Below are 23,879 nucleotides of genomic sequence, written 5' to 3'. Positions count from 1 at the left end.
AAAACAAAATAGGAAAGAATAGAATCCACTGTAGAAATGGGTAGGAAAATAAGGAAGACTCCAGACAGGAGTTGAAACGTAATGCAGTGATTCTGTGATTTTGTTTGCTCTTCTTACTAGTGGCGGCCCAATTTCTTTCCAAGAAGCATTTCTGGATTGCCATTAGTGCCAGGAACAAACAGTTTGGTGTTCTGCAGAGAAAACCATCCTATGCAGAAGGACTCGAGACAACGATATTGTTGCCTAGCCCTTATTCAGTGATCGCAGTATTGTTTCAGGGGATGGGGAAGAAAGGTTTTGTTGTTGGTGGTCCCATCCATGCTTGTAGGTATAGTTGGGATGTCCCATGCTGTAGGAAAAAAGATCTCAGTCAGTCTCAGTGTACCTGTGCAGCTCCTGCAGTCCTCCTCTATTCCTAGTCAATGACAAGAATCGCAAGCCAGATGGCTTTAATCTGATCTAGTACAGCGATTCCTAGAGCTGATGGGTGACAGAATCTAAACTCTGGATTCATTCCAGGCCATGGCTAAAGCACCATGGTGGAAAACTGTGTGTAAGTGAAAACTACCTAATGCGGAAAGGATGAATAAGGCTTTGGGGCCTGGTTCTCCACACATCTGCTCCATTTTCAATGATGTGCTGTTGATATGCATCAAGAGTAGAACTGGGCATGTTTGCTCTCAGGACCGCCAACTAATGTATTACACAGATGCTAAATCCACATTTTGTTTTGTTCTCCCACCTTGTTTGCCTGTGCCAAATTCTTCATTTTAGGACACTACTTAGAGCAGCCTATTAAAACAAGGATATAAATAGTGAGAAGTCAGCTTTTGCTCCTGTAAATATTCTGTTTGAAGTTCTCTGTCTGACAGAACAGGGGCTGGGGTTGATACCAGCTATCTTGCAATAAGTCAATTTTTAATATAGAATCACACCATTGCTTCTGAAATTTCAGAGGTTCTTGGAAGAAATGCCATCAGTGTGACAGAGGGCTAAGAAAGTATGAAAATGGCTCTAACATGTACCGGGGTGGGGACACCGATGCATCAGTGTCCACAGACAGGTGTTGTAATGCATCAGCTTCTGCAGACAGGTCTTCCCACACTAGTGCTTGAAGACCATGCAGCAACTTTTGCTATACATCCAGTAGGCACAAACTAGTTGCTGGTTCCCCCATGCTGCCCAGGGCAGAAGCACAGATATGTCTTCCAGTTACAGTCTCTATCTGGTTCACTTGTATTGTGGTTTCTCTCACCCACCCCCACAGACATGACAAGCTGTAAGATATTGCCTGGATAGAGATTCCTGTCACTAAAGCCAGGGAGATCAGTGTGACATCCAGATATGACTTTCTAATAATAAGTTTGCCTTTATGTGGTGCTTTTTATGTGAGGATCTCCAAGTGCTTTACAGCCTCTAATTAAGGCTTGTGACACTCCATGAGGTGCTCTGATGCTCTCTTTCTACTATCTCTGAACATTAGAGCTGAAAAGATGGCCTGTAAGTATTCCACTGTGTGCTGTGGTCCAGTTAGATTCTGCATTCTAAAAGAAGACTCTGATGGGAAATTTCCAAGGAGGATTTTTAGTGATTCAGAAGATGTTGCAGCTCCCCCTGAGCTCAGGCTGGCTGATGCCTAAGGAGATGCTCTCCCAGGTGAGAGCATTTTGTATGTGTCTAAATTAATAAAAACTTCTTCTTTTCTCAATAGCACTGGCCACTGTTAACTTTCAGAAACTGGAACCTGGGATACTGAAATATCTGGACACAGTACAGGTAGGGTGCAGAAAAGCTTGTCTTTGTTCATGTAGATTTTCCAGGACAGCATTAGATATGAAGCACTGAGAGTCTGGTGGGAGGGTTTTGACAGATACTCCAGGTTTCCTTCTCATTAGGCTAAGTCCTTCTGGAATCAGTGAAAACATTCATGCTGATTTCTCTGGAAATCAAAAGAGGTTTTAAGGATGCTGTTCTCTAGCACCTACTAAGAGGTTTTCCTTTCAGCTGTGGCCTGTGTTTAGCAGCTGGAGAGACCTACCTTTGAGACCTGGGGGATAACACATGAACCACCAGAACAGAAAAGTTAGATTTCTTCATGCGAGGCCTCAGGGTCTTGGTTTGCGACCCCACATCTAGGTATTTGGGAACTGCAGTTCTTGCTCAGCTTCTCATTTCATACTGCCCAAATGACAGTTTCTAGGATTATCTTCATAACCATCATAAATCCGGAAACTAAAGATTGTTACACTTGGAGTTTAATCCTGCCACTTTAACTTGGCTTTATTTATGTACAGGCAAGAGAGTTTCTGCTGCATGTGCTTTCACCTTCTTTAGGTCTTACAAAATTCCACAAATTGCAAAGGAAGAGCAGATAGCACCTTCCCCACAAACTGAATACACAAATGGAACATGGCCCAATACAAGCAGCTCCTCCTTTGCCACACTTAATAATTACAAGATAGGAAGCCTGTCATTCATAGTCTTAAGGATTATGAACCTGTGTTACCTTTCACTTGTTATGGTCTCTTATTCCAGAGGACAATAATACTCCTTCTTTGGTTTACTGAGGACTGATTGATTAAACATATTATGGAGAGCTGGTCTGAACCTGGAGCAATTAGACTGTTACAGGCACCTGCAGTTGTTTTCTCCTAATGAAACATGAGTTTCTTTAATGCTGCTTAGCTTGGCCACTTCATGTAGCATAGGAAAAAGCCCCTAATAAATAAAGGGCACAACTGTCTTCACTAGAAATAAATACCGCGAGCAGGGAGTGCCAGGCAGGCTGAGGGCATCCTCTTCTGTCCGGCGTGATGGGACTGGGTGGAATTCTACCGGAGGTAAGGGAGCTGGCAAGCAGTGACAAATGGGAAGCAATTGCTCTGTGTGCAGAGCGTTTTTAATGAAGACCTAATTCGTGCAAAGGCTAATGCTTTCCTGCCAACACCATATGCAGCATTAAAAAGGCATTAAGCTGCTAAGGTCTGCTGTTCCTACCTTGGCAAGCGTTGGCTGCAATGCACCTGCAAACTGTCAGCTGGCAGTGGCATAGCTGATAAGTAGACATTTATAAATGTGTATTTCTAGCAGAAGCTAAACAGTGACAATTGGTTTGTCTTTTTGCTACAGCTCTATCAAGCAACTATATCCAGAATTGTTTGGTATCACATGATTATGTGCTGTAGCTTTTGCTTTGTGCCTAGTAGAGTACTTCTCTGCTTTGCCTGCCTGTTCTGGGCATTGATGGCCCACAGCAACTTGTTCCTCACTTGTGCAGAGCTCTGTAGCTCTTTTTTTTTCTTCTGCCAACTTGAGAAGAAACCACTCTTGTAAGCCGTATCCCCAAACTGTATTTGAACAATGCTTCTCTAGAAAATAGGGATGAGAGCTCGACTGCCCTGTCTCCATTTTAATTCTTTGCTTTTGTTTTGATACAGAGAGATCAGCCAAAGATGGTAATGGAGTACTGGACTGGATGGTTTGATAACTGGGGGGGCCCTCACTATGTCTTTGATGCAGATGGTGAGCACCAAATTGTGTGTTGTACATGGAGGGGGTTTACTGCTGCACAAAGAGCTACCAATAAAAATAACACACAATTTTTTCTATATTTTCTGTCCAGCGGTAGCCTTTGCTTTGTGTGAGTCTTTGTAAATGAATAATCACTCAGTGAATGGATAACACTGTGCCCTGGATTTTCTTTAGTAATGTTGGTATACAGCAGCATTTTCTTTATTTATATTTTTCAAAACTTTCTTTCTTTCTCTTCCTCTAAGAGAGACTGTAGAGGCTTGTGCAGATAACCAAACTTCCTAAGATAGTAGTGTCAAAGCATCCCAGGGCCTCAGGCTCCTCCATGTTGATATTAAACATGCAACCCAGTGCCTTAAGTCACCTCTTCAACCTGCTGGGCTAACCTAAATCCTACAAAGTCTTTACTGACATTTTGTAAAAATGTCATGAATTTTTGTGAAACCTCTATCATGATGACATTACTTGTCTAGTAAATAATCGTTCCTCATTAGGAGAGAATTAATTTACCTTTTGTGAGAATATGGCAAACAAGCCTCTTGCAACTATGACATTTCTGAAAGTACAAGTTTCTTTCCAGTTTAGAAACTCATTAGCAAGGAAGACTGGTACTAAAAATCTCTGGGGCATCTAAAGTACAGTGAAAACAGAGCTATATAAGACTATCTTAATGACTGTCTCATGCTCCCACAATTGTCTTTGTAGCTGGATCATCGCTGTGTTGGGTTTAGGAGTCTGATCAAGTAGTCCTTACAATTCTTTTACTTAAGCCACCTCTTGCTCAAATCCATGAGGGTTTTACTCTTTTTCACCTGTATGAGAGGTATATTTGAATGCATAAATCTTTCACAATATGTCAGTAGACATGCCGCCGTTACTGAGGCGAAAGAAATCACTGTAATTACGCAGGCATGAATTTGACTTACAGGGAACAAGATGTTTCTGTCTGCTTTAAATTATTGGAAGAGTGTTAGCCTAGTTCTTTGGTCTATGGCCTTCCTTTACAGAAATGGTGAATACTGTAGCAAGCATCCTCAAAATAGGAGCATCCATCAATCTCTATATGTTTCATGGAGGGACCAACTTTGGCTTCATGAGCGGTGCTTTGGAGGCTGATGAATACAAGTCAGACGTCACCAGTTATGGTGAGTGTTTTTTTACTGCCTTGCCTATGCACCTATGGTGATAGCACAGCTTACACTGCCCTTTGGGCTAGCTACAATAGACAGAAGCATTGAGAAATGATCAGTACAACACTTTGAGGAGGGACAAGTTGGAGCGTAGATCAGACACAGTGCTTGTATAAAAGGGGGCTTACATTAGTGTTTCCTATTTCTAGTCCCATTCCAGGATGTGAAGGATCCCCTCATTCTGAACTGGGAATAGAAGTTGCAGATGATGGCTTTGCTTCATGTTATCTCCGTGCTGGCTCTTCTTTCTCAGGAAAGATGGTGATCCAAGCTACTATTTTGTTTTTGAAGTTTATCAAGTCAAATTGTACCTTAAAGCTCTTTTCATACCAGTAGCCCTTTGCTAGAATTGTTCATTGTTGAATTTATCATGTGTGAAGTTATGGACACATGCAGATTAGGTCCCTTGGAGGATGTTGCTCTACAGTGAGTGGGTCCTCTCCAAATTAAGTAACTCCATGCTGGTCTAGCCACATTTACACAAATGGAAGGGTGTAGGTTTCTGTAAGACAGACAACTCCAAGAAAATTGTCCTGGGCTCTTATTTCTTAAGATGACAGTATGTGTGAATGCTGTTCCAGAGATGCTGCATGTCTTTTAAGACATATGTGCTTCTTTTTCAGATTACGATGCTGTGCTGACAGAGGCTGGAGACTACACGTCCAAATTTTTCAAGCTCCGACAGCTCTTCAGCATGATCATTGGTAATTATAAATCCAAGAGCCAAAATACTCTTTTAGCCTACAGTGCTAAATCACAGCCTTTTTTAAACTGGCCCTCCTGCTGGAGCCCTGTGGCTCTGTTCAGCTGACTGGCTGGGAGCATTTTCCAAAAGATGGGAGGGAGGGCCAGGGATACCAAATATCTTGTCTGCTATCAGCAGGCAGGTAGCATTTAGCAGCTCTGTCTGTACCACGTAGTATATGTCAGCAAACTGGAAATAAATGCAAATCTGAAGGAAACACCATTAGGGATAGTTATATCTTATTTGTTGTAGCAATAAGCTATATCTTATTGCTGTCTGTTCCAGGGTCAGATAGGGGGCTGTGGTTGCTCTGGTTCTCACCCAACCCTCACACTTATTTGAGGTCTTTTTTCAGCAGGTATGGGGCTCTGTAATTCAATGGGAAGACTGGTCAAAGGAGGTCTGGAGGAGCCTTAAACCTGCGTGGCTTTTTTCCCTCTGAAATAATTCCTGAATCTTTTTTCTTCTTTTTTTCTTTTTTTGCAACATAGGGCAGCCTCTGCCTCTCCCTCCCATGATTGAAAGTAAGGCATCATACGGTGCCATCCTGTTGCATCAATATATCTCTCTCTGGGATGTGTTACCATCTCTTTTACAGGTAGTACTATCAATTTCCTTATATTTCAGCACTAAGAGACACTGCTTCTTAGGTGGAAAAGACAATTAGTGCACTGGCATGTTATCTCATTAGTATAAGGGTGGAGAATGTTTTGTCAAGGATATTCAAAGGAGAGGAACCTTTTTTCTCACCCATTTTACTCTTACTACTTCTGTTCTCTGGAAATACCAGTTCTGCAAGTCCTTGGCACCCTTTCCTGGTATGTTTGTCTTCATTGCTGTAGCTTTCATAGAATCATAGAATAATTCAGATTGGAATGGACCGCTGGAGGCCTACAGGGTAAATGTAATCTGTGGGAGAGTGGCACCACCTGTCTAAAATGAATTGCCCCTATGTGGCCTGTCAACACTGAGAGGCTGCTTCTGCAGTTAAACTTGTTTCTTCTTTGCAGCCCATTAAATCAGAGTTTCCAATTAACATGGAAAACCTGCATCTAAACGATAGCAGTGGGCAGTCCTATGGATATGTGCTCTACGAGACTGTCATATTTGGTGGCGGACATCTGCATTCTAGGGACCATATTCGTGACCGAGCACAGGTGAGGCGCACAGGGCAGCTATGACTGACTTCACGCAAATGTCAGTGCTTTGGTCTTGGTAACCAGGCAGGAAATGGGCTAGCCATGAATTAAAATGGAACGTTTTCCTACATCAGAACTGTGATTCTCTCTTTCAGTTCACAACTAAGCCCCAACCCTTATCATTTGTAAATTTTGGCTTGAGGTTCAAGTCTACTAAAACTTAAAGCATCTTTAGATGCCACATTATTGAATGTTCTGAGAAATGTGGTTTGTGAATTTTTCCCTCACCTAGATTGAGTCAGTGGCACTGTTATGTGGACCCTGAGTTCTAGTCCCAAGCAGAGGTAGTTTCCTCCCCAAACAGAGTTCCAGTAACCTGTGTAGCACAGGATTATAGTCTAATTGATAACAAATTGCTCTCCTTTCTTGTGCTTTGTTCTGCAGGTGTTTGTTAACACCATGTATGTTGGTGAGCTGGATTACAACACAGTGGAGCTCTCCCTTCCTGAAGGACAGGTAACTAATTGGAGGGTACTCATAGCAGTAATATGCGGGTAACAGAACCTAGAGTTCTAAAGAGGCATAGCTGTCAGGAGGGTACCTACCACCTGATCCATTTAACTAGCTGGTATAGTACCAAGACACCAAGAACAGTTGTTACACCTTAACTAGACATTATTTCACTATTGAAATACAGTGTGATTTCAAATGCTAAGTTACTCTCTGTGATTCAAAAATGGTTTTTGAATAATACTCTCCATGGAGTATATTCAGGTCAGTGTAGTCCCTGATGCATAAAATTTGCCAGCCTTCCTACCACAGCCACAAACTGTAGACATGAGTTATGAGGACCCTCTTTATGCAGATTAAGAACATGTAGGCTTTATCCTCCTTGGCACAAAGCACATTTAAGGGGAGGTGGGTTTTTTTTTTTTTGTTTTTTTTTTTTTTTTTTACAACTTTGGGGTTGCACATGAAATGAGGGGGAACGTCTCTCTCTAGCCTTGTTCATACCAAGTAGCTCTCCGGCAGAAGCTGGCAATAAAATAGTATATTGGATGGATGCAGGTTGGCAGAGCTATGCATGGCTCCTAGGACTAGGGTGAGTGGGTGGATATGCTAGATGATGTTCCTGTGACTCATGGCAGAGCTGTATGATATAACCCCGTCCTATGTCAAACACTGTTTCTGGCTGTGTGTGTGAAAAATCAAAATGGTACTTTAAAATTCAGCAGAAGAAAAAATTAAGAACTTTTTGAATAGGCTTGAGAGATCCTCAGTGGCATAGTTATTTGCAGTTGAAAGATTTGGGGACACTGCTCTGTCACATAATCCAGAACTTCACAGTAAGCAAACTGCAACTGCTAAAGGCACCGATGCCACCTCCCCAAACACCTCTACTGACCTCAGTTTTCCCAGCACTGTGGTTGATACAGTGTATGTTGTGCAGTGCTCTAGCTGATGCTCTTCCATTTTTTACAGGGATTCAGGCAGTTAAGACTTTTGGTAGAGAACCGCGGTCGTGTCAATTACGGCCTGGCTTTGAATGAGCAGCGGAAAGGTAAATAAAGTTCTTTTTTTCTTGGAGCCTCAGACTGTCCTAGATAGTTCTCTGAGTTTAAGCCCTGTAGAAATCTTTCTTGTGTTCTCTACGCGGAATCAAACTCAAGACTCAATGCACCTACTTTTGTGCTAGACAAGACTACCATCAGGGAGTAGGTGGGAGACTGAGGGAACTTTTGAAAAACAGAGTTATTCACACCTTTTTTGGAGTGATCATAAATGGAAGGGAGTGGCTGCTCCATGACTTGCATGAAGGCTTCTCATTTTAGAGGAGAATGACTAAACCCAAGGCCACCATGAATCTCACTCTGTGCCTAGTTTTGCCAGATGATGTTAGGTATCCTTTCTCTTGCTCTATGAGCATGTTACTTCTCAGGGAGAGTAGAAGGACCATTTCTGATTGTGTTTTGTTCTGGGGTTTGATATTGGAGGAGCACAAAATTTTCAGACTCACGCAGTATCAGGAGGAATGAGTTGTATCTTGTTGAACAGGCTTTAGTAAAATGCTCGAGTCCATCACACATGATTGTGGAGCTGGAAGAAGCTGAAACCCCAAGATTCTATTTCAGTGAGGAACTGTATGCAGCAAGTATACAGAGTAGTCTAATGGAGTTAGGCACGTGAGTGGACTAATTTCATTTTGCTGCAGAGGAGGTGTATAAAGCCTCTCTGTTTCTTAGGCAGTCTCAACTGCAGTCCTGTAATTAGGGGGCTGGCTTAGGCTTTGCCTGCTACACAGAGAAAAATATTACCTATCTAACAAGAGAGTACTAAAGCTACATTGCTTCGTAAGGTGCCTTAAGATCTTTGATGAAAAGCAGTGGATCAGCACTGGACATTAGTGCTTCCTCATGTTGTATTTTGCTGTGCCTATTAGAGAAGTAACTGATCTAGTGCTTTAAAAAAATCCATATATGGGCAGCTAACTAAAAAAGCAACAATAACAACAAAAACCCATCTGCTGTGTGTGCCAACAATGTTTTCTGCTTGGAGGGTGTTTAACAGATTAGTGAGTTAAAGCAGAGGAGAGAGTGGAGAGGCCAGAGTATAGTAATGTTCCCCACTCAATCTGGATGAGCAATGGGACCATATGGACTCTAATTCCATTGCAGAATGTGGCTGCTTTCCATCTCCTGCTGTTCTTCACGTTCAAATAGGAAAATCTATCAGTTTTAGCTGCTTTTCAACTCCTCATTACCCCCATTGCTCTTGCAGGCTTAATTGGTGACATCTTCTTGAATAAAACCCCCTTGAGGAACTTCAAGATTTACAGTCTGGAGATGAAACCTGGATTCATGAAAAGGTTTGTGAGATTTCTTTAAATTTTCTTCCTCATTTGAAACTAACTATTTAGCCAAGGTACAAAATCTAATAGGGAACAGTTCAATGTATCAGAAAGGCAACAGTAGGTGAAAGCAGGCAGGCAAACCTTTGCCCTGTTAAGTCCCTTTCTGGTACCTTTGCCCAAAGTAGTACGGAAAATTCACCACTTTATCTATACCATTATTTAGGGGCGTAATATATTCCCACTGTGGAGGACTTAAAGGCTCCCTCAGAGCCTATATAGCTGGGTTAGATCAGGCAGGTAAGTGTGTGGCTTAGCTGAAGCACTGCACGCCAACATACTGACAGGCTGGAGAAGTTTGGATCTTTCTTGAAATTAGCAGTCTGGCTGATATATTTGATAATTCAAACTCACAAGGGAAGGATTAATTCTAGGAAGCTGCTAATAGTACATTAACAAGTCCAGATGGCCTCCTCTCTTCCATGCTTTTTAAGTTATTTTGCTTTAATTCAGGAGAGACTGAAGAAGAAATCTAGCAGGGGTAAGTCAACGAGCCTGTTAGCAGATATAAAAAGCCTTACCAAGTGTTTAAGGCAACATATGCCCTGTGGACTCTGGCCATGGTCCAAAGGAACTATTTTCAGTTATATTGTTAATACCAGAAAGTAACAAATGTGCGCCCCCCAAGATATCACAGCTCCTGCATTCATGTAGGAAGGAGAGAGAGGACACCATAAACTAAAATAGTCTTTAAAAAGAAAAAAAATCTACAGTTTGAAATTTCTAAGGATGATATTAGCAGGTGTTGGGGGGCTACTCAAAGGATTCTTATTGATGGGGTAACCTGCATAACCTTTGACTACAAAGTTGTTTTAGAAGAATATTTCCAGTGAGGGGCATGAAAGTAAGTGAACTGCCATGCCCAAATAAAATCAAGTTTAGTCAACATTACAATCATTTACTGGCAACTGACCAGTAGCAATGAAACACAGTCCAGTCACAGTCACTGAGTAGGAGGAGGAACGCCATGGTACTGCAAAAGGAATTGTCCTAGGCTTTAGTTGAACAATTTGGTAAGTCAAGCTGCTCTAGATCAGTAACTTCCCTGATTCCGAGAGATGCAATTCAGCAGGATAGGAGGGAACGTGTTCTGACACAAGTTCAAGGCTTCTGTGGGACTTCTACATTTCTCATTTTCTATCCTGTTTGTTCCCTGCTAACACTGCAACTAAAGCTTTATCACAATTTATGGGGACTGTAGGTCTATGAAAAAAAACCTGAGACTCTCTCTAATGAAAGACTGGAAATGATTCCAGCCAAGTATTCCTATCCTCCTGACTAATCATTGTTTGACCAGCATCAACGCACATTCTATACAGTAATGTGAGTGCTGTCTTGTGCATTTCTAAAACACATTGCCATCATGCCTAAATGCAAGGAGTAGTTCAATTTCCAGAGACACCCATAAAGAATGTCAGTTTTTCTGAACTGCAGGAAGCCTAACTTTACAGTCTATGCATGAGCAATCCTCTGGTTTGTAGTTATGACAGAAGACATTTAGCTTGCTGTGTACCGTAAGGGCAGGAGGGTCTGTCTGAGTCCTACCAGTTCTGCAGAATTTCCTTCAGACTGTGCAGGCCATAGGCATTTGAAGCTTGCACCATGGCATTAGCATTTGAAGCAGGAAGGGCACTTCAGCAGCCAGCATTAAGCAGAGATTTTTACTTTGCTACAAAGTATTAGAGAACGTGGTAGCCCCACACATCCTTTTGTTGTAAGAGAGACTTGCAGTTCACTGCTGCGGCAAGTGTAGGATAATGAACACTGAGACACGTACCACCAGAACAGTTACCTTAAGCAGAGGTGAGAGATCAGCTAGGTGCTTGCCCTGAATGTTTAGGGGAGCTAAATAGCCTCATCCCTTTGCAGCAGGATAAATATCGGCAGCTGCTACCAGTAGGAAGCAACTGCTTGACATTTCAGGCATGAAAGGAAACGGGAAACCCTGTAACATAGTCTGTCCACCATTTTAAGCATGAGTCTGAAATGATCCTGAGACAAGCATCCTCTCTCTCAGTGCTGCCTGGTGCTTCCCTGCTGTTAGCTGTGTTTGGTCATTCCCTTACAGCCTGCGACATGTTGCTGGATGGAGTGCAGTCCCAGACTACTTTGTTGGTCCAGCTTTTTTTCGTGGAAGGCTGTGGATAGAGCATCAGCCACAGGACACTTTCTTGAAGCTACAGGCAAGTCCTTTTTTTTTTCTCTTAATCGAGGTTTTCAAAAATCTGGTTACAGAGAGCCTTGAGTAATAGGTCTAAATGAGTCAAGGCCACCGCCTTGTGGTGTTCCTCTGGTCTTTGAGAAAGCAAATTATTCTGAGGTTGTAAAGATCTTCTGAAGCTGGCAGGTAATTCTGTTCAGTCTATAGTGGTCTTGATGAGAAAATATGCACAACACTCACCCTGCAGAGCTGCTAATGAACAAAAGGTCTCATTTATAAACATAGAAGTGCTATTTCTTTTCTAGTTTGCAGAGGAGTAATGGGCACAAAACAAGAAGGCGGCACTCGTTTTATCCCTACCTCCTCATGTGATATGGGAAGAGTAACTTCTTTGTTGAGATGGGATGATAGTTGGCCTTCACATCTTCCTTCTGTGGAATCCTCCTCTGATTTCACTCCCTTACAGCCACCCCGCTAAGGTTCATACTAATCAATATTGTACTGTTCGCTCTTCCATTTACATTTTGTTGTAAATTATGCTAGTCAACAATACAGTATTCCTGTCACCTGGGAATAGGTGGGGCAAGATATTCTATGCTTGGGTAGAAATAAAGGTATGCCTGTTCAAAAGGATAAAGTCTGCTATAAGACCCATGAATCACTGCAAGTCTTGGAGTCATCAGGGCATTTAAGCTCCTGAATCACACATGTTTTTGAAAGCTTTACCCTTCTTAATACTACTGCAAGCAGAAAGGATAAGTCCTGTGCGACAGAGCTTACTTAAATGAAACCAGATATGGCTCCAGGGAGTTGTACAGAGGGAACAAGCAAGCCAACTTGCCCGGCTGCAGTACCCAAGTTACCTTTTGCTGGTCAGTCCATCAGTAAGCATTCACCTTCCTCTGCCTTACCTCTTAGCCTTGGTAGTCTTTAGAGTACAGTCTTGGAGGAGCAAATGGGAGAACAGAGCACCTGTGGCACACATATATGTGACATTGCTTAATGAAGTACAGGAAAGCATCCAGATGTAGTGGGGAAGAGTGCAATCCACAGATGCTTCTAGAATAGAAAGTCTTTTCTTTGGGAACTGAGAGTGCAATATTTTTGAGGCAAGGACCATCTCCTCCTCTACATACAGAGCTTAGTAAGATCCCCAGTACCTGACTGAAGCCTCTAGATCCTGCTGCAGCAACACACTTAGAAGATTGCACTAGCGTTGCCATTTTGCAAACGTGAAGGTTTAAAATCTTTCTCCGCTTGCCAGAAGAGCAGTTGAGCTCACTTGGGTCTGCAGCAGGTGGCCTGAAAGAATTCAAGTGTGAAAGTAGATTTAATTTCCTGTGGGGATCCTAACGAGGCAATACAGCTGCATCAGTAATGTTGTGTACTGTCCTGATTCTAGGGCTGGGAAAAAGGAGTTGTGTTTGTCAACAGTCAGAACTTAGGCCGCTACTGGAAAATTGGACCTCAGGAAACACTCTACCTTCCTGCCCCCTGGTTATGGAAAGGGAGCAATGAGGTGAGAGGATTTGGTGTTTTTTTTCCTTGTTCATTTGCATGTCTCAAAAAAACAGACGCGTACAGCACATTAACTATTCATCTTCAGCTGAAAACCAACTCAATAGCAAAGGAAGGAGAGCGTTAACTCCTAAGATCTGTGAAAATCAGGGAAGGTGTTGTTCTAAGGCTGAGAAGATGGCTCTAAAAAAGCACTAAGGCTTGATGAGGATGCCAGCTAAACTTCAAAGCACAGCATCAAGTTCAAAACCAAGACAAACCTGATTTGATGCTAATTCATTTTCTGTGTCATGTACTGTAGCATCATAGTAACTGTTCAGACTCGTATTGACTGATCTCTTTAAATGATGCTCCCTTCTCCTGCTACCATCATATGCCCTTTCCCCCTAAAAATTAAAGTAGCTCAGCCTGTGTATGAAGGAACTTTGCTTATCTTTCTCTTCCGCAGATTATCATTTTTGAAGAGCGAACTGCAGGCCGGATAATACAGTCTGTCGACATACCTTATTTAGGAAGGACCCAGTATGTGGACTGATGAAAGCTTCTTTTCCATGTTTGGTTCATCTTGGATATTCATGGTTGCATGTCTGGGGACACAATGGCCCAGGCACTTGGGCATGTTAATTTCCACTAGACCCAGGTAAAGGATTTGCTCTTTGGCAATAAGATCAGAAAAGGGAGAACAGGCCCCCAGGGAAGCAGAGTCCGTTGTTTTGTTGATGGATGTGGAAGCTCATCTCCCTGCGCTACAGAGGGCCCAGAGCCTGGATGGCTGCGCATGATGTTACGGACAGCCTGGTGAATGTGGGGGAGTAAAAGGGTGCTGGAGGCAGGAGAGAGAAAGAACTGAAGCCATCTGAACTGAAGTCTGAGCCCAGCTTCCAGTGACTTTAAAAATGTGTTACTACTGGCCTCCTCCTTTTTATAATTAGAAAGGGAGAAAATAGTTGATGAACACATGAGCAGCCAGGTGTGGAAAACCATTTTGTTGCGCTTCCAGGCAGAATTAAACAGCTTGCTCTGCAAAGAGGCCATTATTTGTTTACTTGTTGGAAGCCAGGTTGGATGTCAAATGAGTTAACTTCAAGCTTTTTTCCACTGAGTTTTAATATGGAGGTTGTCTCTCTCTTTCTCAGAAAAAAAAAAAGTTCTAAAAAGTCAACTGTGTTTTGTCCTCTGTCAGAATTACTATTCTGCTCCAGGTCAGGCTGGAGGGAGAACTTCCAAAGAGGAGGTGCAGGAGGGGAAAAGGACCAGTTAGTCTTCCAGGTATTCCTCCATCCCGCTCTCATTTTAAAGCACCTAAAGATGAAATTCCCCTTTGTAAATGACCAGGGATCAGATTTTGGCTGTGGAAGAAGTAAAGGGGTTGCATACAGAGTTGCAAATGGGAGAGCTTTCATACTTTCCAGTTAAACCTGCTATGAAATCTGGGGGGGGAAGAAGGAGGGGGATCTTTTTTTTAAATTTTTTTTGTAAACTTTGTGTCTTGAAACAGAATCAAGTGATTTAGGAAAATATGACATTTTGCTTAACTCACCAGCTCCGCAGTCACTGAGGAGCTGCCATCTCTTTAGGGAGAGGAAGCTGTGAATCTGTTCAGAATCACTGACAAGTCGCTCAGCCCCTCTAGCTTTCTGTTCCAGTAACCAGAGGATTCAGGCTGTGAGAGAAACACCAAACACATGCACTGGCTCTGATAATGAAGTCGCAAGGGATTCTGGCTCTTAAAAACCATACTTAATTTTATTTAACAAATTTAAATACAGTTTATTTAAAACTGAGAACAGACAGTGCAGCTGTAATACACTCCATCCTGGCCAGAGCTGGTCTTATTAAACCTATGTATCTCTGCTCCCAAGGACCATGGAAGCCGCCATGCAAGCTGGAAGGGCTCAGGCTTGTGTGACCAATTTTCTGAGGAGAGTGGAGCGTATATGCAGGGTTGTGTTTTGGACTTGATCCTCTCCATTTTTCTGAAAGTTATTTCCTTCCAAGGAGGGAAGGTTGCAACCCAGCAGGGACTAGAACTAACATTAGTGGAACTAAACATGCAGCTAGAAGAGGACATCAGTTGGAAACTATTTGAGTAGCATGAAAACTTCATATTCCTTTAAAAATATCTCTTTCCACTCTAGAGTACGCAGACTGAACTGAACTTGGGATGCTAGTACAATAATAGAATAAATCTGCTTGAATGCAGAGAGCTACTGCTTTAATACAAGATAACAATACCTGATCCCATAGTGCAGCTGGCGACAAGTAGCATCAAATGTTTTCTCTCCAAGTAGCGTTTCAGCCATTGCCTCTAACAACATTTTCGTAAAGGCTGTATAGCAAGGCTTCCATGACTGGGATCTAAAGAATGCAACTTTTCCCCAATGATTTTGATACACAGTGGGAAAAAATAACTTACAAAAAGCTGGGGGGTTTTTAAATATTAGGAAATACACAATGTCATTAGTCTAAGGGGAGACTTCTGCACTGTGAAGCTAACAATCAATTCTATAGTATTTTAATAATTGTATCTGTTAAGGGGTAAAAATAACTGAGTCTCTTTCCAGAATTACATTTTCCCTTAACTCAAAGGTAAAATTGTGCTTCAGACCTTTTTGAAAGAATTGGGACAGTGTAGGTTGATCAAATGTTTGGAAACAGCTACGAAGAGGGGGGAGGGAGGGAAGATTTTTTTAAAGGGATTGGAGGTGGGGAGAAGGGGTAAATTATACCTTAATTTCTTCCTCAGCAAGTTTGTCAATCTCAAATACTGAGTCAACCAAGGTAGTAGCACCCAGGTTCCTCTTCTGCATTGCTCAGTCATGTGTCTCACTGAGGAGCAAAATACAGTTTCATCAGAGAAAACCCCTTCATCAATGCTCTCTCAGATCCTTGATGTTAGAGAACAGGGAAGAGGCAACTAATGTTCTACTTGGATAGTTTTTCAACCTACCTCAAGCCAGGTGCTGAAGAAACAGAGCACTAAGCACAGGATCCCCATTACAAGGGTGCTGCTCTATCCATCAGAAGTTAATTCTTGAACTGCTCCAGCGTGGCTTTTCATGCCACTAGCTCTGTGGTAGTATGGCAGGGCCCTGAAAAAGGGGCTGGGGCTGAAGGACACATTCCAGTTCAATGTTAAATGCACTAAAATCAGCTTTTATCATTTAACCCCTAGTTATAGCAATTTATTTTTTTAAAGCATGGAAATTTGGCTTTTTGTAGGAGCACCCTTCAGAGAACCCCACACCTAATGCTCACATGAACCAAATTAGGGCTAGAAAGAACCAAGATCTGAGCCTGGATGAAATATTACGGTGTATGGCCACAACAATCTCACTGAAACCCACCTCTAGTTATTTTAGCGTGTGTGAATAGAGAACCGTGTTCTGTAAATATAACTCAATCCAGGAACAGAGAGATATGTCAGAATGCCCTCCAAGCCATGAAACTACTAAAGGGAAAGGAGAGGGGGTACAAAGAGAACAGAAATACTTATAGGTTTGTTTAACCTGCCTTGCTTTTCACCCTCCCCCAAAACCTTCCTGTCTTGTGCAATGTAATAAACACTGATTAAAGTAGGTTTAAAATTAAGGGCTAAGGTGCCATCTCAGAAGGCAGCTGTCCCCTCCATGAACAGAGAGCTGCTTAGGCTGTTGCACACATAGCCACAAGGTACGTGTGTCTCAGGAAAAATGAGTCGTCAGGGGCCAACACACTCCTGTGGGCATTCTCACCCTTGCTTTCAGGTCCTGTGAAACCAGCCCCCTCAGTCTAGACTACCATTCCAGCTGGGCCTCCTCTTCAGTGCATCATGCCCTGCATGCACTTCTCCCAAACCAAGCATCTCGGGAGGCTGCTGGTCTTGTACTGAAGTTGACGTCAGTCCTATATTTTTCTGTGCTTTTTCTCCAGCTCCAGAGCATCTGGTTCTGCTCAGAGTCCAGGAGGAAGGGCAGGGGATTCCGGGTAGTTTATGTATGCAGTGTTGCTTGTTTTCAGTACGATTAAACTCTTGGAAGTCAGGAGAGGTCCTGGCTACTGCATGTCTGGCTGGCTGGATGCTGTGGAGAGGAGCCTTGCAGGCTGTGCATGAAGAAATCTTCTGCAACAGAGACAGAACAAGCATGCATATGATCCTTCTGCCTCTCTGCAGCTAGCTGCCACCCCTTGGAACTATCCCAAAACCCATCCAAGAATGCGGTTCTGTGACTACGGCTGCTAGGCAACTGGGCGTTGGTGAAAAGCAGTTGTGACAGCACTGAAGAGTGATGGCTTCTCTGCAAAGCCGCTATATATAGCGCAGATAATATGCAGTGCAGGCTTTCCTCTGCTGTCCTGCCAACAGGCCGCAAATGCAGGCCACTGCAGCACACAAGGCTCCATCCAGTTGGCCTGAGGGAATGTGCTATAGGGAGCTCATTACTATTAAAAATACACTACTGCTAAGCAACTCTACCCTTTTCCCGTATCCTTTGCTGCTCTTACGTCTCTGTATTTGAGAGGAAAAGAGAACAAGCAGCAACATTCTCCCCCCTCCAGGCCTGATTCTACACTCTAGTTAAACGAGTTGTGCATATATTTTTTCTCCATCATAATGAGGAGTGCAACATAGTTTAGATGCACCTGTAAGAGAACAGCTTATCCTTCACTGTGGCAAACCAACTGCAGAGTGCACTGCAGAGATGCAGAAGATGCATCAGCATGCTCAGGTAATTAAAGGTGAGAAACGGGAGCATGAACAAATGAGCAGGAAGTCAGCCGTCAATGTGCATGTTCTTTCCTCCTTTCCACTGAAGAAGATACTACAGGCTCAGCTTACATAAACAAATACATGATGCCTCGTATGGGGGTTTAATCCAAACCATCCCTTATTTGTCATTAGTTTTCTGTGCCTTTGATGTGGAAACTCTCCCCTCAGTGAAAGCTTCTGCATGACTTAAAAATGCTTTAACTGATACTGCCTTAACTTTCCTCAGGCTTTTTAGGTAAGTGAATCCACATCCTTCACCTTTGTGCTTTAGCTGTATTAGAAAAATTAATAAGACAACCTTGTTTAGACTATATTTTTTAAATAATGTAAGTTTTGCTTAAACTCTCACTTGCTGGGTTTCTCCCCACCGCTCCTAACCTGTCACCAGGTATTTCCCCTTTAGTAGCTTATCTTAAAGATAAGAAAAATAAGAGAGTCTCATTAATGGTCTCAAGAGGTTTTACAGTAAAGGAAGGACTGATATGTGAAAAAGGGAAATTGAAAAGCACGTTTAAAAAAGCTCTTATCTTTTTCCTATCATTGGCTAGTATTTTCCTTTTTTTATTCCTTCTCATTGCAGTTCAAAAGTCTGAGCTCATACCTTGATGTTGGTCTCCGCTCAGCCATGCACGGTCAGATTTCCACATTGGGATCTGTGAATCCTTTCTTCCCCTCATTCACTAGCACAGGTTTTTCTGTCCTTGTATGCCAGACTAAAATCTAAAGAAACCAAGAGAAGTCATTAGCTGCATCTCTTCACTGCACTAACAAATACTCTTGCCCATTAAATCAATAGTGCAATTTAACCATCTACCCTGGAGCCTAATGGTGCATTCACAGCTGAAAGGAGGTTTGCATAAAACTTCATTTAGCCAGGCCTAGTGAAATCCAAAATGCTCAGTGCACAGAAATTACCCATTTTACAGTGTACTGTCTTGGGACATTAACCTGCTCCTTCCATGTAGTTATCAACCATCTTCCTCGAAAGGCTCATCAACCTTTTTGCTAATGTAAGGCTGTTCCCTCATCACTGGAGAATCAAATGCAGGTTTCCCTATAGACTAAGTTCTTTACTCTGGTTCTTGGTTATCATGTTACTACAACCTTGTCCAGTGTGGAATTATTTGCTAGACTCAGAGTGGAAAACAATTCCTTGCCACTTCAGGTGACATTGTGACTCACATGCATTAGAGGGAAGAGACAGTCCTACAGAGCCCCAGCTGTTCTGATCACCATCTTTGCCATGAGTTGTGTGAAATACTAAAACCGATTCTTCAGTGTGTCCCTGAAAATCCATTATTAGATGGAAGACATTATTCTGCTCTCTAACCTTGCTATTATTTCTTCTACTTTTTATAATTCTTTCAAGACCCTAGAAAGGACTTAAGAGCAACTCTGGTCTGAGAAGTGCTCCCTCCCACTCTGGTTCTCTCCTGCATTCTCTGCTGTCTGAGAGCTCCGAGATGCACAAGCTAGTTACAGAATACGCCATTCCTCCCCCTGGCTGTGGGCTGCACGTGGCCCTTGCATGACCCAGCAAGCATTAGTTTACCATATCACTCCCAAAGTCCTACGCACTCTCCCTTTGCAATGCTGACCCCACGCTGCCATCCACTACTCAGTACCTGGTGCAGAATGTTGCATCACTTAAAAACCCTTCTCCAGTTTAATTAAAACAGAAATGAAGCACATCAGGACCATTACTTCTACTAAAACCTTTCCTCAGTCTTAGCAACAAAGTTTAATACAGATAACATCTGTGAAAGAGAACTGGAAGAAAAATAAAGAAGGTGTCTAACATTTTTGCGGGGGGGGGGGGGAGTGCTATAGGTAAATAGTTTCTACTAGCTGTGCCATACTGCTGGCACAGACAGTTCTCGAAGCTGTTTAAATACTCTCCCCTCATGAGACTCAGTTATACTTACTGCTTTGCTCCTAGAACCTGCATTGCTGGGAGCAGTTTTATCCCTTCAGAGCTACAGTTTCCTGCTTCCCTTCACCTGTTCGCATTGATATTTCCTACCTTGCAGGGCTCCCCTCTTGTTGCTATGACAATACTCTGCACATTTAATCCAAGTATCTGCAAAACACTTCATCCCCAGTCCCTGCTTTTCTGAAAAATGAGGGCAGGCTCACTTCTAAAGGACGGACAAAGCACTTCTCAAACCCTTGTGGTTAAACAGTAGCACCCCCACCTTCCCGAGAAGCTGTTTGACCAAATTCATCTTTGATGTCAGCGGTCACCTCCTGTGCAGAGCTCAATCTAGCCTGCTAATACTACGGCAGTAGAGACCAACCGCTGTTTGGAGTGGGTCCAAAAAACCATTTCATTGCTCCCCCACAACCACTCCAGAGCCCTCTCATCAAAGTTAGCCTTTATTAGAGTCCTGCTCACCCACTGCAGCAACACTGCTGCAATTACTGTTCTACTTTCCTATGAAAAGGCAAAAACAAACAGGTCTGTGTGAGTGGCTTTCAGTGCTATGTAAGCATCAGTTATGGGCTCCTCATCCAACAAACAGAATACATAAACCTTAATGCAGTCCAGGTGCTAGAAAAAATCCTGTAGCCAATTCTCTTCCCCAGTGGGAGCAGATATGAACTGTTTTCCTTCTCCACACTCAAACAGTCACCCCTGCTGATGGCCGAGAGCCACGCTCTGCCAAGAATGGGACTCGCACTTAAATAATTCTTAACCTCTAAGGCAAATACGCCACAAGCAGAAGACCAAACATACAGATTAAGAGCCTTGCTTTTAAATTGGATCCCATGTTTAAATTGTTGGATCCAACTGCCAAAAAAGACAGACAGTTCTATTAAACCAGAACTTAATGGGACTAATTTTAAGAGCTTGAGGCTTGACACAACAGCTTCTACCATTTTTCACACTATGCTCTTTAATACGGGAGGGAGATCACGATCTAGTACAGAAATACCTGCTTCTTCTCTCAGCCAATTGCTTGTTTTTTTCCACAAGCAGTGTCTGGTTTACGTCTCAGGGAAGCTCTGGCTTGTGCAAAAAGTACAGCTTGCATGAGAGTAAACAGTGCGGGAGACCAAGCATCTGACTCCCGCTGAGCAGTGTTTTCCGGCAGGTCCCGAGAAGGAGTCTCCTTTAAGAATCCCTAGGCCTGCAATCCCCTTCCAGTCAGGTACCGCCCCGCCACTCAGAATCGCAGCAATCAAACCAGAGCGAAGAGATTAGCGGGATTCATCTGCATGGGAGACTTCTTCACTGTCTTCTAACAGGAAATTACAAAGCAAACAGGCAAGCTGACCAGCAGTTGGGGGGGGGGGTCATAAGATTGCAAGCACGCAAGCCCTCCACGGAGGATATCAATAACTGCTATTTGAAATGGAAACTACATAACAAACATGAAGAAAAAGATGCCAAGCTGAAACAACAGACTTGCTTCCTCCCAGCTTGTGCTTAACTGGATTTCTGCAGGGTCCCTTAGGCCTGATAGAGGCCTCCTGTTCCCAAAGGCACGCTCATTGGTATAACAAATAACAACTGCTTCTCCCTGCAACCCTGGCTTTTCTCATATGCCTAGAGAATCATAGCCACAATTGCACTGCTATTAAATGAGCCAGAGCTCAAACAGTATTCTTCAACTGTGTGATTACACCAACTTGAAGATTTGTGCTTTGAGGAAGCATTACAGGCAAAGCTTACGCGACCACGTGAAAATAAGGGTTACAATGGTCTAATCTGAGCTATCGCAGCTGCAGTAGAGATCTGAAGGTCTACTGTGGAGCAGTGCAGGCAGAGCGTGCTGCAAACCCAAACACTTTGATGTAAACCACAGCTTTCAGCTGTGATACAGGAGCTGGCAATGGCACGGCAGTTCTGGTGACTAATCAGGACAAGACCAATCCAAAAGAATCCTCCGAGTTCGGCAGGTCCGTCATAAAAATCAGCAGCTCAAGCACTGGTGTCTTCAGTGGTGCACGCATGAAGCTAAACCACCAGAAAAACAAGGTGCTCTCACACAGCAGCCAGGATACGAACGCTCACTGCAAACCATCGGTCACAAACCTAAACACATGCAGCAGCCCCATCTCCGGAACCAGCTAACCAAAAGGAGGACGGATCTGCTCCACTTGTACCCCGCTGCTTGCCCTGAAAGGGAAAGTACGCCAAGAGCTTGTGGAGCTAATTCTCCTGCCTATCATATGTAGCACCACAGGATAAAATCAGGAGGAAGTGAATTATTCCTTTTCAAGCTTTCTTGCCTTGAGCTGAAGTTTTCCCTCCCTCCTCCTCCCATTTTGAGCCATTTGAGCTATTTTAGCTTGGTGACATGACAAAGCTGCCAGGTCCGGTCTCCCTTCACTGTGCCGTTTGCCAGCTGCTGCAGGAGCCGAGGCCTCCGTCTCCTCCATACCCACAGGGATTTATTCCCCCCCCCAGAGCTGGTTCCAAGACCCATGGTCGCCCCAGGGCTGGTTTGTGGTCCGGGCACTCAGAGGACAGCTCTCTGTGCCCCTTGTTCTCTAGCCTGGGTCTCTCACAGCAACCAGCAGTACTGACTGTGGCATTTAACACTGCCCACTCCGCCTCTCGCTAGGCTTTTCAGAGACAGCCTTTCCCTGTCCATGCAAGGCTTCCAGCCAACTCCCTTTAGCAACATGCACCTAAACACCGAGTTGCAAACCCACAGGTTTAATTTTAGGTCAGACTCAGACATGAGATGGCGAAGGAGGAGGCATGACTTCTTTCAGCCACTGCTTAAATCCTGCTGAATTGCTACCCAGGCCACTCCAGTGCACAAAAGCCTGCCTCACCCAAAGAAACATATCTACACCTAACTCCCTGGAAAAACAAGCAGATCCAAGAGCAGCTGCAACAAGGCATGCCTCATTTACTATGGCCTTGTATTTTCCGGGCAGGCCTCTTGTGCCAGCTCCAGCTGAGGCTTTTTGAGTAGCTGAGCCATTCATAAGGTCTCACTCCTTTAAGAGTTCTCTGGCGGAGCACGCTGCAGTATTTCCTCAGGCATTAATAGAAAACAGGCAGCGGGATACAGCCCAATTACATCAACCTCATGGGAACACAGAACTCCCTAGACCCCTACACTGTCAGATATAATGTGTCAATGTATTCAAGAAAGGTTTTTTTTGCTTGGGGGGGGGTGGAGAGGAATGCAGAAGCCGCAGAACACAGAAATCCAGAGCACGCTTGCAAAGCCTTGTTTCCTTACAACCGCAACATAAACCAAGCCTTCGCTCCTGATGGAGAGGGCTAACTCCATTTTCCTGTGCAATTAATACTGACTTCCTTCATTTTCCCTTTCATTTTGGGCAGATCTCAAATCAGGGAGGTTAAATAGGATTTATGTCCTTGGCCAAAACTTAAGCTTTTTGCAGGAGTATGCGTTTGTGGGCTGGAGTCAGATGAACGTTACAGAGTGAATACCAGCACTGTGCACAGGCAAGGCAGCATTTCTGGAGAAGAGATGTCTAGGCTTATCTTACCTGCTTCTCTGGTCCCCCTTAACCACTGTATCTGAGCAGACATCATCATCTTTAATGTAAATTTCACTGCAAAACGGGAGTACAGTTACGCTAAACAGAAGCAAATCCAGACAACTCCTGGGAGCGTACTGGCAGAACGAGAGGGGTCTGTGCTTTGGTATCGGGGCAAAAAGCACCTGGACCACAGCCTACTTCTGTCTTCCTCTGCTGCTTGCCTGGACCCTCCTCCCCGTCAGCAGGGTGAGCAAAGCAGCAGTTGGGAAATGGAGGCTGCTGGCAATAGCTAAAAGCAGAAAGGCAAAGTGCAAAGTGCAAAAGCTGCACTCAGAGTTTGCCATGAGTGGAGAGCATTCAGTTCACAACAAGGACCCTTGTGAGATCCCCACAGCCTAGCCAAAAAAAAGAAATGCAGCCTGCTTCAAATCCTGGCCAGAGATTCCTGCTTCCTCTTCAGCTCTG

At 43.5% G+C, this 23,879-nt stretch overlaps 2 protein-coding genes across 8 annotated transcripts in view; one reads left to right on the top strand and one right to left on the bottom strand.

Moving 5' to 3' along the window:
* Positions 1–14,354, top strand: part of LOC112982676 (beta-galactosidase-1-like protein 2) — a 28,676-nt gene extending 14,322 nt beyond the window's left edge. For both annotated transcript variants that reach the window (XM_064524297.1, XM_064524296.1), the window contains 12 exons: positions 1,712–1,776; positions 3,438–3,522; positions 4,539–4,676; positions 5,345–5,425; positions 5,958–6,064; positions 6,477–6,623; positions 7,050–7,121; positions 8,088–8,166; positions 9,384–9,471; positions 11,582–11,696; positions 13,077–13,193; positions 13,641–14,354. In XM_064524297.1, coding sequence (XP_064380367.1) covers positions 1,712–1,776; positions 3,438–3,522; positions 4,539–4,676; positions 5,345–5,425; positions 5,958–6,064; positions 6,477–6,623; positions 7,050–7,121; positions 8,088–8,166; positions 9,384–9,471; positions 11,582–11,696; positions 13,077–13,193; positions 13,641–13,727 — 1,181 coding nt within the window. In that variant the 3' untranslated portion in view covers positions 13,728–14,354. The remainder of the gene's footprint in view (positions 1–1,711; positions 1,777–3,437; positions 3,523–4,538; positions 4,677–5,344; positions 5,426–5,957; positions 6,065–6,476; positions 6,624–7,049; positions 7,122–8,087; positions 8,167–9,383; positions 9,472–11,581; positions 11,697–13,076; positions 13,194–13,640) is intronic.
* A 563-nt stretch (positions 14,355–14,917) lies between these two features.
* Positions 14,918–23,879, bottom strand: part of B3GAT1 (beta-1,3-glucuronyltransferase 1) — a 41,893-nt gene continuing 32,931 nt past the window's right edge. For all 6 annotated transcript variants that reach the window (XM_026099236.2, XM_026099234.2, XM_026099235.2 and 3 more), the window contains 2 exons: positions 18,544–18,662; positions 14,918–17,294 (listed from right to left, as the gene is read on the bottom strand). In XM_026099236.2, the coding sequence (XP_025955021.1) occupies positions 18,576–18,662 (87 nt within the window). In that variant the 3' untranslated portion in view covers positions 14,918–17,294; positions 18,544–18,575. The remainder of the gene's footprint in view (positions 17,295–18,543; positions 18,663–23,879) is intronic.

The sequence above is a fragment of the Dromaius novaehollandiae genome, chromosome 21 (assembly GCF_036370855.1).
Source record: "Dromaius novaehollandiae isolate bDroNov1 chromosome 21, bDroNov1.hap1, whole genome shotgun sequence".
Lineage (NCBI taxonomy): Eukaryota > Metazoa > Chordata > Aves > Casuariiformes > Dromaiidae > Dromaius > Dromaius novaehollandiae.
Note: the sequence above shows the minus strand (reverse complement) of the source record. Positions and strands in the feature narration are given on the sequence as shown.